This window comes from Osmia bicornis, chromosome 5 (genome assembly GCF_907164935.1).
Source record: "Osmia bicornis bicornis chromosome 5, iOsmBic2.1, whole genome shotgun sequence".
NCBI classification, from domain to species: Eukaryota; Metazoa; Arthropoda; class Insecta; order Hymenoptera; family Megachilidae; genus Osmia; species Osmia bicornis.
The window spans coordinates 6,739,572-6,754,657 of NC_060220.1; the positions used below are offsets into that span (position 1 = coordinate 6,739,572).

General features: G+C 39.0%; 1 protein-coding gene across 1 annotated transcript in view; it reads left to right on the forward strand.

Moving 5' to 3' along the window:
* The window catches only part of LOC114874615 (UPF0489 protein C5orf22 homolog), a 554,926-nt gene extending 543,846 nt beyond the window's left edge, over positions 1 to 11,080 (forward strand). The window contains exons 7-8 of the mRNA XM_029184070.2: positions 8,819 to 9,037; positions 10,873 to 11,080. Coding sequence (XP_029039903.2) covers positions 8,819 to 9,037; positions 10,873 to 11,002 — 349 coding nt within the window. The 3' untranslated portion in view covers positions 11,003 to 11,080. The remainder of the gene's footprint in view (positions 1 to 8,818; positions 9,038 to 10,872) is intronic.
* Positions 11,081 to 15,086: the final 4,006 nt, after the last annotated feature.

The following is a 15,086-nucleotide window of genomic DNA, read 5'->3' on the forward strand; positions in this document are numbered from 1 at the left end:
ACGCAAGACGAATTGATCGAGTAATGTCCACGATGCATTGTAGGAATAAAATGAAAATAAAAATTGTGCAATTTTATATTTCCGAAATTCTGAAACTTTGGTCTTCTGGAATTTTGGAATTATGATATGTTGATATTCTGGAATTTATAAATTTATAAATTTTAGAATAATGAGGGGGCCAGTCTACATTTTTGTGGTGGCCAGGCGCACCCTGGCCTTCTCCTAATTATGCCAAAGAAGCCCAAAGACAATAACAACAACGGTAGGAGAATTCTCGCCTAGCTTGTTGACAAAAGACAGGGAGTCAACGTGGATACCATTTGCGTTTCCTCCTCCTCCTCCTCCTCCTCCACCTTTCCAGCCCTTCTGGATCCCCTCTAGGTGCGTTTATCTTCCATACCCTATTGATCCGTAAGTGATGGTGCTCCGGAAGGTGGAGGGTGTCCCCTGATGGGGGTGGATTGATTCCAGGGATGGGTAGGTGGTTTTAGCCGTGAAGAGAACGGAGGTCGGTCTCCTACTCGTACGATTAGATAGGGAAAATGAGAAAGAAAGAAGGAACAGAGGGGTGGAAAACAGAGAGACGGAAAGGAGGCTCTAAAAAACGGGCTCGCGGAATGAAATAATAATATTAAGATGGATAGGGGCGGCGGTGCAGGTTCTTCTGGAGGTGAGCAGGGAAAGAGAGGGCGAAAGGCATGGGTGACAGAGGCTGACAGTGACGCAAGAAGCTTTTTCATCATTTTCAAACCGCCCTGGTCTAACCTCACCCTTGAAACGGCCTCAAGCAAATCCATACGCGGCTATGCTTTTCTCTCTCCCTCCCTTCGTGCTTCTTTTTTCTCCCTTTCTTTCTCCCGAGACGTGCTTCCCTATATTGCGAGGGATGAAAGCCTGGCTAACCAGGTAGACTCGTTCTCCGTGCGCGTAACTCACGTATTTAATATCGACGTTGTTTTTACGCTTCCGTGGAAACGTTTATTATCCGCCCAGCAAACAATGAACGTATTACTGTACCGGAGAACCATTCGACGATGTTCTGTACATAGTATCGTTTATCAATATAAATCTCTTCCAACATTGTATCACTTCGTACAGAAATATTTTGTCACGATTCATTTTTCTTTTTAATACGATCACTAATTATACTTTTATTTACACATTCTTTCAAAGAAAATATTCGAACGTTCTCCGGTTAAGCATTTCAACACCGTGAACAGGGGTGGAAATGTCGAAGTGCTTTCATTTGACACATTCCCACAGCACCGACCATGTAAATAACAAATTTGAATAGTTGCAACAATAATGTAACTTCGATCACACAAAATTTTATGACACCTTTCATTTCTTCACACGTCGATTCTCTCTAGTTGTAGGTCCATAGTTTCACTATAATTTCGCGACGATTAACAAGGAACAGGTTTACCGAACGCAGGTTACTCGAAAAGTGGTTGCTCCAGTTCTAAGGTGAGACCACGATCGGAGCAGACCGGTGCGAATCTAACAAGAGGGGGTAAGATCATTCCGGTTCTCGATCTTCAGGATCCCACGAATCTTGCTTCCTTTCCGGTTTCTCTTCTTATGCATTACTATGGACCACGAGGAAGTTCCAAGCCACGCAAAAAAGTCCTTTGTAATGGCAAGATCCTACGTGCTATTCATCTCCCTTTTTGTATTAGCGCGTGTTCGTTTGATTAATATATAAAAATTTTTCTTCGTTTGCAATTTGTCGATAATAACAGCACGGTTAAATTTTGTCTAAAATAAATGATTATCACGTCGACTGATCACATAGAACACAAGATACGAAGAGAAGCGAGGAAACGAAAGGAAACGCGGCTCGAATACGTGTGGATGACTGAAAGTATTGGAGCAAGTCTGAAAGCATAGGGCCCCTACTGGCCCCCCTTTCTCCCCTCCTCCTACTTCTCGTATGTGCTCGAGCCCTCGGATTTATGCCCAGTTTTTATCGCACCGCTTTGTTCTAGTCCCACGGTGCGACCCTTTACGCATACATCGCATCACAATGTGTCGTTTTTTCTTGTTCCGGGGCCGGTTCGCGTAATGGGCCCTTTGCACCGCCACCTTGAGGGTCCTCCTTTCGCAGGAACGTAATTTAAGAGTGCATCTGCTGGAGATTCTTTTAATTACGACCAACGAGAAAGACCGGAATGAGAAATTAAAATAGCTCGTACAATGATATCGAATTATCTATAAATATAATTTCTGCAATTATTTTTAAAAAGAATTTTTCTTAACAACTTACAGGAATTTCTAATTATTTTTAATTTAGAAATATATCCTATATTCTAGCTAGGTTTTTCTATGATAGTCATTGGATTCCTTTTAGGATCTATGTTAATTAAAAGTAAACAAAAGGTAAAGAGAATTATGATTTTAAACGAAGTAAATATAATTTGGTGACACCCCTTGGTTGGGTCCATGGACTACGTTACTGGGCCCTTGTTATCGCATTTGCATATATGCATACGCTCGTGCCTGAGAATCTAAACCTATCCACGAAAGAAGAGCGGAAGACGTGTACCTTCCTACGAATTATACTAGATCCCCTTCTCCCACTTTTTCATTATTTTCTTTTCTTTCTTTTTAACTCACACGATTGCACATGTGAGCAGGGTTTTTCATATGCGGGCCGGTTAATTCGTGCGAGATCACGTCTGATCCACCATGTGAACCATTTCTGAAGTTCTATATTTAGATCGTTGTCCAAAAACGAGGGTGGAAGACACGTATGTATATTTTTCCTATTATTTATAATATGGGATTGTATTCTTCTAATAATTTATAATTTAAATATATTTATATTAATGAAATGGATAAAAACTAAATAAGTGTAGTGAATACATCGAAAAAAATTGTTAAATAAAATTAAATAATTATCACCTTAATCACTCTAATCAGCAGGTATTTCATGTTTAAATATTATTTCGTACAACCTATGTCCTTTAATTTTCATCAACTTCCATTTTCCACGGTTTTGCATAAAAAACCATATCATTTACATGACACCCCGTATATCTATCCACTAACCATGGTAATGAAGATGACCAGCAAAGAAGAAGCAGTTTGCATAATATCGGAACTACAAAGCAAGACCGTTCACGATAAAAGTCTCGTACGGGTGGATCGATTCGTGTGTCGTTAAGTTAATAATTGACCATAACTATGCACCTTCGGGTGGAAAGCAAGGAAAAAAGCAAAACTTTACTAATCGATGGTCAGGCGTTTAAGGACTTAACATTTTTCCCCGGAGGCCGAACGGCGGGATATTTAGCATACTAAAGAAACCACCCGCGGGGTACCCTGGTTCGTTTTAAAAACGAGTTTGAGGATGCAGCTTTCGAGCAGCATACAAAAAAAAAGAGTAAAAGAATGAAAGAAAGGAGTAAGTTAATTGGGCGAGTCGAATCGATGAGATGTTAATAAACGTTCCTTCGAAACCGAGGTACCTTTAACTCGGAAGACGAAAAGCCGACAATGAATACGGAAAGGCTAAATCGTTCCTATCGTGTCGCGAGAAGGGTGAAGAAGAAAAATAAAAATGAAAGTAAGAAAGAAAGGGAGAAAAAGTTCGACACTCCACCCCTTTCGTTCGGTCCGCCCTCGATCAACGATAATTACATTAATTTATTCCCGATCCGCCGCAGAAATTCCAGATCTTTCGAGCTAATTACGTTATTAAACGAGGCTTCGCCTTCTCTGGATTACGTCTCTCGATAAAATTCCTCGAGGAGGGCAAAGGCGAACCAACTTCTCCGTTTCTTCTCTCCTCTACCACTGTTAAATTGCAATTTGTACGAATCACAACCGCAGAAATGCACCCCGACAAGTACGGGGAAGGAAGTGGAGAGTTCTTAAAAAATTATTACTACCAGTCTCCCCTCCCCCCTCCACGGGATCGATAGACGACGAGTGACAAAAGGAAAGTTCGTTAAGCCGTTCCCGTACAAATCGTCGATTGCGCTCGCAATTAGGAGAAGCGAGACTCGTTAAAACCAGGGTTACTCAGGTTTTAGCGTGGGACTTCTCATCCCCCTGAAACCTCGATGGACGACCGGGCGATATATATTTCCTGCACGGATCGTGTCTTGGAATAGGTTAAGACAGCTGATGCCTGGCATGTATCATTTACATAAGGTCCTGATTTAAGGCACCAGGATCACGGTTCTTCCTTTCTATGCCGAAGACGCGCACCCTTACACGGTTACCAGCATGAAATTCATAATTAGCCGGGCCCGGTTTTATGCAAATGATCGAAATAATACCGCGGATGCGCATCGCATCGTATCGTGTTACTCGTTTCGTTGAATATTCTCGGTTGGTAGTAATATAAATTTCATGGTAGTGTTACGAATAAAAATGTTGTGTTACCGATATCTTGCGCCATTTATCGGTCAGAAAATTGTTAACCCCTTCGAAAAATGGATCTTATCGCAAGGCGATACTTAAGAGACGAAATTTAAAAACCTAATCGATTGTGAAAATTGATCAAATTTACAAATATCGTGAGTATTAAAAATTCGTCTGGAAAGGGTTAAAGGGTTAAATCAAAATTGATGCAAATAAATTGCTAGTTACGATCTGCACGACGAATGAAAAGAAGCTGGAACGAACAGCGAGGAGGAAAATAAGTCTTTAATACCGGTGGAATGGTTCTGCATTCAATTATCAAGGCAAAGAGACGAAGGAGCCAGGGGCGAAACGGGAGAACGGAGAGAAAAAACAAGAAGAAAGGCGCATACGTCGAAATGAAAATGGCCCTTTGGAATTTCTAATGAAGTGTGTGAACTTCAACCCGTTTCCTAGGCGTAACCTAATTAAATCCCGAACGCGTATGCAAATTTTCGCTCAGCAGGACACGCAAAGGTTAAAGCCAGCCTCCCTTCTCGACGTTCTCCCTCTTCTTCCTTTCTCTTTGTCGTGCGCAGGGAAAACGTTTCCGCGACGATTTTTGCACGACACGCATTCGCAGTCGTCGTTGTCAGATCGACCGTTAATTAATTAATTTCATGCGGAAAGGGGTCGGCAACGAATTCCGTTGCGCGAATGAAACGTTCAGTCGCTGTTGAAAGAAACGAGAGGAGAGTTTCGATTAATTAGCTTTCGGTTCGAATGGACGGAAACATCTGTTAGACGTTTCACTTCCCTATTTAACCCTTCTTAAAAAAATGATCGAACGACAATTTTATTTAATAAAAACTTTCGTATTTCGATCAGGAAAAGAAGATGGAAAATCTTGAAAGAAACCTGTGCTCATCATTTCGCCAATGATCTCTTTAAATTGGTGTGCGCTATATCAAAGTGCAACCTGCACGTCCCACGGTGCAGCTGAATGCATCGTGTATCGACAGTAGTGTCAATGGTGTTCGATGGGGATGAATATCTATTGATTGGCAAAGCCACCCTTCAAAATCACCTCGATATATAGGCGTATACCTGCCGCAACCCTCGAAATATGTTCATGCTACCTGCGAGTATGCAGCAAATTGTCCTGTTTTCAGAGCCACGTGCCATGAGTCAGGTACATCTGATATCGAACACAAAACATGGTCCTTTTTGACAATTGATACTTGTAATCACTGTATATCAGCCTTAAAGTAATACCTGCAATTTAAGATAAAAAGTATCAATAGTACTTTGCCTCTTTATTATATGTACTCAATCAAATTCTTTTAAACAAAAGGTTTTTATGTATTGAAAAATAATATCTAAAGGAATAGTCTAAAATTTAATTATAACTAAATTGCTGTTATTTTAATTATAGACAGAAAATTAAAAAATTAAATGAAAATAATAATTAATGATATATCGATCAGTTAAAAAATCACATTAAAAAATTTCTTAATGGTTTGAACTGATTTATGGTTCAAATAAATCGCTCAAATAAAAAGAATTCTATGCCTTCTCACGTTTAGAACGGTGATAATTACCTATATTCCATCGGAATCACTGTGATTAGTATAAAAAAGATGATAGTAGAAAATTGCTAGGGGAATAATCTGCTGCGATATCTCATTAAATTTAAGAGGAGAACCACAACCCATGAGTTAACTCAAAAATGATTGTGTATTAAGAACCACAGTGCTAATTTCAAACCCAGATAATGGTCTGAAAAGTTATACGTTCACAAAATCATTATTATAACACATACAAATATTTCTTGAATAATAAACAGTATAATAATTATTAATACTTACTGATGATATTTGTTAATATGTTGCCGTTAATTTCCAAATTGATACCCACCGATCAAAAAGAATATAATTCTCATGCATCTCGCGTGGCATCGAAAGGGCTGTATCATTTATTGCACCCTCTCCTCTCCGCGTTTTTTTCCTCGCAATAGATGAACCTAAAAGCAGATGTCACGGGTAGAATCTCAGCAACGCTTTCACGCTTCCAATTCTATCTCTATGATTCATATTTTTCTATCGGTAACCGGTTCTGTTTTTTTTTCCTTCATTTTTTTTTGTCTTAACGCAATTCAACATGAAAGGTCGGCCAAGGGAATCATAGAAAGGGAGAAGAACAGAAAGAGGGCGAGATTCTAGGGAGAGACGATAGCTGGAACAAAGAAAGATGTGGAGGATAACGAGGAAGGAAGGGAGATACGAAACTGGTCGACGCAGCTACGTCGAATGAGTTAACGGACAATGGCGGTCCACGTTAAAAAAATAAAGGAAAGAGGGATGGAGAGCAATGGAAGGGGGCCCTCATTACGAGGGGCGCCCCCGGTGTATTTGTCGATAAGGGGGCCTATATGCAAATGGCCGTCCCTCGCCACGACGACGGAAAAGAAAAACTTTCTCTATCTCTGTTTCTCTTGGTACACGAATAATGCCCTCTGACGGTCTAGCAAAGTAGAAAAAGAGGGGTATAATGTATCGTAATCAGATGATCAATTATTAAGAGCGTGGCAAAAAAACAACGAGGGTTGACATACGACTGACAGGACCGTCGCGTATCCGGATACGAGGGGGCCTTTCGCTCTTTTTCACTCTCACGATTTTCGATCTTCGCCTTTTTTCAACGTAATGGATACTTTTAATAATTTTTCATTATCTTTTTCAATATCCCTTTAGATAATATAAAATTTCGATTTTTATTTTTTGAAGGAGCCATTTTTTAGCCATTGTATAAAATTTAGTACGTCGAGATGTCCAATTATAATGTATGTGCATTTTTTTACCTTCAGCTTCGAAAATATTCACGTTGATATGAAATTGTACGCATGAACAGATCCTGCTCACGAGGAAACCCGTTCGGAACATTGTTTAGAGGTTCTGCATAATAAATGTATCGCTTTCTTCGGGTCTCTCCTGCATAACTAAGCAAACATCCTAGACATGTGTGTCGAGTACGTTAGGACAATACCCCTATATCAGGTTACCAATTTTTAATGGATGTGGATCGAGTCGCGATCATGCGTATGATCAGAGGTATAAATTCATCGAGGGTATTTAACACGTTCATTCTCAGATGTTCTTTCTATTAGGTACTTTCTATTATATTATAAGTAAAATTATTAATATAAATAAATGTACTGAAGGCCAGAAATCTAAATTCCACTCGAGACAGAGGGAACTGAGTCAAAATATCGTGCGTCGCCGACCTTCCGGACGGATTCTTGGTACCAGGAAGAATCTGAAAACGGAGGAAAAAATGTCTCTGTTTTAAATGTATAATTTCGAGAGTTGATAAAGCATACTTATTTCACCGAAAAATCAGGTGTTCGCATATTCATCCAGTTTGTAACTGGTATAACATACGGGACCGGTTTCGTAGCCTCGAGAGAACCGATCGTTACTGACTTCGTTACACAACTGTTAGGATAATCTGCGGTGAGAATCATGAGCCGTGATACATGTATACAAGTATGTATAGGTATGTCCAGGCTAAGGGTGAGGGCAGGTGTACCTTTCAAGGGAATAATTAATATTCAGCGAGGAAAAAGTGGGCGATGGTCTTCTCTTATGAACAGTTAGCGCGTTAGCAAACGGGCGTACATCGCTTCTAGACACGCAGCTGGTCCTGGATAAGAAAGACTTTCAGGCCAATTATGTTCCTCTTCTCGATCGTTCTTCAACCATAATTGTTTAACGTTTGATCCGCGGGCTGGTACCAACCTCTGCTAAATTTTATCCCTAATTCTTCGAACTCTTTAAACGTCAGAATTTTTTATTTTAAAATCTAGCCGAATCTATTGCTCGACAATTTTTGAACTTGTCAACCAGGCTGATAAAGAATTTTTCTTCTTATCGCAAATGGACTTTAAAATGCAATTCTATGAATAAATTGTAATCTACTAACATAGATACCGGTAATCTTTCTGTAAAATCTCGGTGGTCTTAATAACGAAAGCGTGTACAATATACCTAGGTAGCTTGAGCGCAGGACGAATTGCAGCTGCAGAAAACGAGGAAAACTTATGATCAGATAAGGTCGAAAGCGGAGGTGAGAACGGTATAAAAGAGATAGAGAAAAAGGGATGGAGAGAAAGCAGGAGTACAAATTACGACCACCCGGAACTGGTCCCGTGGCCGTGTTAACTTTCGTCGCGTGCGTTCGAGAAATGCCTCAACTTCTGTACCCGTGTGTTATCGTCGGAGCATTATAAACTTTCCATTGCTCACTATTTTCCTCTTATTTTTGCATATTTCCTTCTATTATTTGCAATGCGTTAAAGAATTTTACATAACGCAATCGACACGATATTTAAATAATCCACGTGTAGACTATGCGAATCCTGGAACGCGTCATTAGAATTTATTCTAATTGTATCCTCTTTTATTTTCAGATACGAAGCAGTGGAATTAATTTATCGTGAGTTGACCAGCGTGTACAAGCAATCGGAAATCGATTGGAAGATAATACACGATGCAGGCTGCACCAGAGATGATACCGATTTACCTGATCACGTTACCAAGCCGCAAGATCTCGATCGCTTGATTACTGGAACGTTTAGATCATTCTTGGCTGCTTTACCAGCTCCGCCGACCATTGTAACAATTGCAAGGTAAGGAATAAGAAATTAACTATTTTCTTCCTTCAACTAAATTAAAGCATTGTTTTAATTCTACTAAAGTAAAAAATATACTTCAAGAAAATTCTAAGTGTAAGGTTTAAGTTGAAAAATAAAGAAAAAAAGTTTAGCCGTGAAATGTTTTTAAATCGTGTCAAATTGAATTCCAAGGCGATATTCAACCTTAGCGAAAGTACTACGTCAGGGTCGCAGATGGCGTGAAAGAAGATGCTGGGAGGGTTGGAAATAGAGAAAAAGGGAGGAACGTAGGGGAGGTATGGTTGGGCCGTCCGAAGGGTGGGTTCATGGACGTTCGGATACCATGAAGCCCCACCCTTCATGTGGGCAAGGGGTGGCCTCGTAAGGGGTGCACAAAATCAAACCCCGACCTTTCGGCACTCGTTGTCAGATGTCTCTGTCTTCGATGTCCCGCGACAGATGCTAATTATTCCTTTATCTTTGTTCTACGCTCTAGTTGGCCGGTTGATTAAGGCGAGACACGGTAATCCGTTTCTCAATTCCGTCCGCTCGTAATAAACGCAGGGCTACGACGGGAAATTGTAATTTGTGAAACACACACGGTAGATGAGACACGATATTAATGTGATCACCGGGAATATTCATCGGGGAGTATAAGCACTTTGAACGTTGTTTGTCATTTCTTTAAGCATCGCCTGTTTAATTTTTATGTCTTTATTTGCTGGATGTAGATATATGTATACTTCTAGGTAATTAATACTAAATGAGTAATACTATTAAAACAATCCTTTATTATAATTCTGAAGTTACATAGTACTGGCTTTAATGAAACAAGGTGACAGATATATTAATTAGGAAATGATTGAACTACTTTATAAATTTTTGAATTTTCGTATGCATACAGTTTTTAGTATTCAAAAAATAAATTTCTTTTATTAATATAGCTACTTTTTTATTAGCTGAAGTATTAAAATAAAGAATTATTTTTGTAAAATTAAAAGAACTCTACTATAACTACTAATAAAATAAATCATCCTATTTATAACTTTAATACATTACACAAAACTTATTGATAACGAAATTATAGCTCTGAAATGTAAATGAAAATAATAACGTCAGGTGTAAACAGTTGATTTGGCGCCATCTCGTGATAAAATTAAGGAAACAGTATTTGAACTTCCGGCGGCGTCAGAAAAAAAAATCGATTTCATCCTACTCGGCCCATTTACAACCCTCGATGACCCCTTACTCTCCACCCTCGGCACCCCTAGCTTCCGGGGAAGACGTGGAAACGCCGCCGGATGTCGCCTCTGGACGGTACCGAGGTTCTCTTGCTGTTTGCCAGACAGTGATTAAACAGAAATAAAGAGTCACTTGAAAAAAAAGGATATTTGCTTTAGGTGATCGTGGATTTTCCATTGCTTATGTTTCGGCAAATTGAATCGTGTTAAAGAAAAAAGAATAACAAAATAAAATATACGTGTAAAAAATAAAATAAATCAGAGAGGTAAAACTAGAAACATTGTCCAGATTGCAAGGTAACAAATGCAAAAAAATTAAACTGAGAATTTTATGAAAGAAATATTACTTTAATTAGATCAACCTGTATAACTTCATTTAATTTAAAATTTTTTAGTTATTCGTAACTTGTTTATTAAAACATTTTATTCAGTTATATAAAATAATGGACAAACAGCAACAAATAAATGACGAATTATTCAAATTAAATTTTAATTCACATGCTACACTCGTTCAAAGCTAAGAGCTTATAATCATTCCAGTTTACTAATGAATGGAAACTTTCCATGACAAACGATAAATATCAAATAAATGTAATTCTTGTTTATCAGATCTAGCGAAGACGAGTACTGTCCCATAGAAGACGTTGATCAAATACAACTAGGAGTTCTCGACGAACTTCGTCAACGTCTGGAAAACGTCGACATCCAATTGGCATACCAGGAAGAGGAAACGCATTAAGTATTTCAAAATAAAATATCCTTCCCCTTTCATAATGTATGAAACACTCATTTTAATACAAAAAAGGTTTCCATCGTACCGTCCAGTCTCGTTAATCACGTTTCTTTGCAACCTTTACGCCGTTTCTTCAAAACGAACCATCCGGTCAAGCACCATCGACGAAGACTAAATGAAAAGCTGGTAAATATCAATTACACTTTCCCAGAGGGCAAAGAAAAACAATCGTAGTTATCAGAGTGATATAGATGCAATCGATGGAATACATCAAAAGATCAGAAGACGAAGAGGAAGAAGGAAACTGGTACGTCTTTGATCACAGCGACGATTTACATAAGATCGGTGCCACTGGTCCATTATAAGAAGCGAGCACAATGCCAACCAGAAGGTTAGCATTTTTTTTTTTGCACCAAATACCCCTTCCACCCCTCGGCTCTTTCCATCGGTCCACCATTTGCATACCGTAGGTTAGTTTCCCACACGTCTTAACAGCCATCGCTCCTTCTTCTTCCTTTCTTCTCTCCCTTATTCACTTCACAATCCTTTCAACTAGCAAAGACAAAAAAGTCTAAGAATACGAGAAAAAAAAAACATCCTTCTTCCAAGATGCTGGCGTTTCCTGGCGAAACGCTCCTGCGTGAGCTATTCAAAGCTGCAGTGTAAGCGTTTTTGTTTTTGCTATTGAATCTTGACTTGACAAAGAACGCGGAAATCCTTGTTAAAGAAGTATAAAAATCGGGGTAAGATGGTCGGAGTTATGAAATCCATAAGGGACGGTAATTGTGCGAAAGGTACATTTTAATAATAATATATTATTATAATTATTATTAAAATATTATTATTAAATTATATAAATTATTATTAAAATATATGATTATAAATTTTGCTTATGTTCTCACGGATACACACTTGCTCTCTTTCTGTATTATACCACAATTACCAAGTCACTTCCGGCTATGATAGAAACTGGAAACTCATAATATTCAAAATGGAAAGTAACACAGTGAATAGAATAAAGTAGCCGAAATTCCATTGGTTCGTGATTCACCATACGTTCCCAAAGGGCTAGCCAAAATGATTCAACAATTAAGTGATCGTAGAATCGTGTAGTTAAGGGTGGCGGCACACAAGGTAACGGACGATAACGCGCGAATAAACGTTAAATGGACAAGGTGAATGCGGAAGTGCGGTTTGCAAGGAAGGGTGGTACAATTTTAAAGAACCGCAAGGAAAGTTTACGAGCTGCCAGGTTCGCGTAATGACTGTCGTTAAAGCACGGGTGCGGACCTCTCGTCGGAGAAGCAGACTTTTGTATGCTAATGACAGGGTGGTCCGATTTCAACCACCCTGAGTAAAAAATCTTGGGGGTCAACAGACCCATCGTTCGGCCGAGTTTTAAGTCTCCCTCGAGTACCATTGACCTCGAATTAAAAACAGGCTCGACCTTCGACCCGTCGAAAACTTTACGACCAAACGTACTTCGTCCAAATTCATTGACTAACACTGTGCAGCCTTCAACGAATGTTCCTTATTCGTAGGAAATTAACTTTCGGTAGGAGAACCGGTGCTCGCGGCATCCGCTGTGCGAGCTTCACGAGACCCTCGGGACAACTGCGTACCATTCGCTCAAGTAATATCTGCATTAATATTCATTAAATCGAACCGACTGCGTTTATTTAAGGGAGGTGTATACTTACGTTTCAAAATTTCGAAATTTACGATTTTTGCACTTTTTGATATTTTTAATACGTCGATTATTGCACCGAAGTTGATGGAAATTTTATTAGATAGTTCTGTGCATTCTTTCTTTTTATATTAGTTAACAAAAATATATTTTATTGTAGGAGATTGTGAGGCTCTTTATATTCAAAGTATCTACTGCTGTGTTGTATCGCGTTTTAAAGGGAGAAATAGGAAAATAGAATTATAGGAAAAAATATAATAGAAATTATTATTTCACATCGAGCTGTGAACGTAATTTTAAACGTCTAATTCTCTGTCACGTCTGCTCGGATTCCATTCACCCAGGTGACACCGTAACCTTGGGTTCCAGGGGAATTATTCAAAACCAGGCCTGGCTGGCAAAAGTACAACCGTCCCTGGCATCGTAATCCTGTATCCGATTTGCATGAAAGAGAAACGCAAAAAAACAATGGTGACAGAGTATAACGAAGAACATCGATAAGTATCTATTTCAAACAACAAACTTTGTCAAATTTTACAATTTCCTTAAAATATTAAATACTCTTAATTTAATTCTTAAACAAAGTAACCACCATAGTAGTTAGGGATTAAAATAAAAAGTCTGAAATCTCTCATTTTGATGAGTTTAATTACTCTACTGTTAATAAACAGAAAAAAAGTTGTATCGAAAATTTTTAAATCACTTAGCGACAATTCGGTGCCTCTACTAAAAACAAGTCACACGTCGTCCCAAAAAACCATGCCACCCTTTTCCTGGCATACCTGGCGATTATGCGCGTGACGAAAGAGATCTTCAGAGAGGCGAGTATGCTAATCAGCAGGCATAATGCGATATCGATACGCCGTCGAAAGCCAATTATAGCACGGGGATCCGTCGCATTTGGTATACGCTGTTTCATCTCTCGAGAAACGTCTCCGTGAGACGCGCATAAAGGGTCGCACAGGCGACACATCGGTGAGAAAATGAATAGCAAATAGAAAAAAAAATAGGAGTAAGAGCGAGAGGATGGGGCCCTTATAGACAACGCTATAGGCGGAGACCTCGTTGGCCGTTGTTCGAAAGTGCTATTTGTATTTATTCGGGGCCTTTGTTCGTGCCTGGAGGCTCATGGGGAGGAGGGTGGGGCAAGCAACGAGAGGGAAAGAGAGAAAAAAATTATTCAAAGACGAGACAAGGGGTGAGGTCCACTAGTCGTTACGGGGCTACATAACGTTTCGGTCGAAAAAATTGTTGTACACGTGAGTTTCGGTGTATTAAATTGAATTCCTTGGTAATTAAAATAATCGCAATACTGTTAGTGTAAATAATTTTCTTAAGAGGGTAGCAATAGGCATTCGACGTAATTTTGTAAAAACTTTAATGCACGATTTTTCCAAAAGTAAAATAACTGGAAAAATGTTATATTTTCTCTATATTAAAAAATGCAGGTGCATTGTGAAACGTCAACGGTATGCATTTAAGGGTTAAATTTGATTGGTGAAACACAAACTGGGAGGAGAGAAAACACGTGAACATGCAATAAAGTTAATCCCAGGAATCGAATTACAGGGAAGTGTTCGCTCCATCATGCAGATTCCCTCGTTCTCGTTGGTGCAGTATATGACGAGATGATTCTATGTGTGTGTGAATGCGTCTCGTGCAGCGGATGCAACTGCGAGTGGTCAGTAGCTCGCAAAACGACTGACCGCTCGGTGCATCCTCTTGCCGGTTTATAAACCTCGCGAGTGACACCGATACAAAAATACGTATATTTATTTTTTAATTATCATAAATATGTTTCGCTCGTCCAAGTGTTAAATTCCATGAATTTATAAATACAGTGACTCTCTTTTTCCTGTGTCATACAAAATTTAATTGTAATCCGTTGAACGTTAATGAAAATAAAATGAAGTTAGTTATTCGTGTAACAAAGTTTTTAATCATTTCTACATGCTTCAAGTTTATATTCCATGCGGTATCCGGCACGCTTTTTCGACGAGAACGGACAAGTAATTTCATAATGTCACAAGACGAAGTTGTGACAGTTCTCTTACATGGTCGAGGCACGGTAGGAGAAGTTTCGTTATAAGTTTTAATGGTACATAAATAAACGGCGACGTTGTAATAGAGTTTCTGCAGGACGAGTTTCCCTGGCTGAGATTTGATGGAAAAAAAAAGAAATAAGAATAAAAAGGTAACACGGTTTCGTTATAAATATTCAATCATAACCGTGACATTTTTCTCTCTTGATGCGTCATGTGAAAGCTGATTCACTGATAATCTCGAATTCACAGAACATATGCTGGAATTACAAAAAGCAAAGGTCCGTGTATCCGTTTCGTCGAAATTAGAGAAAATTAACGAACCGTCTGCACGCTATCATTCTAAAAACACGAACCCCTT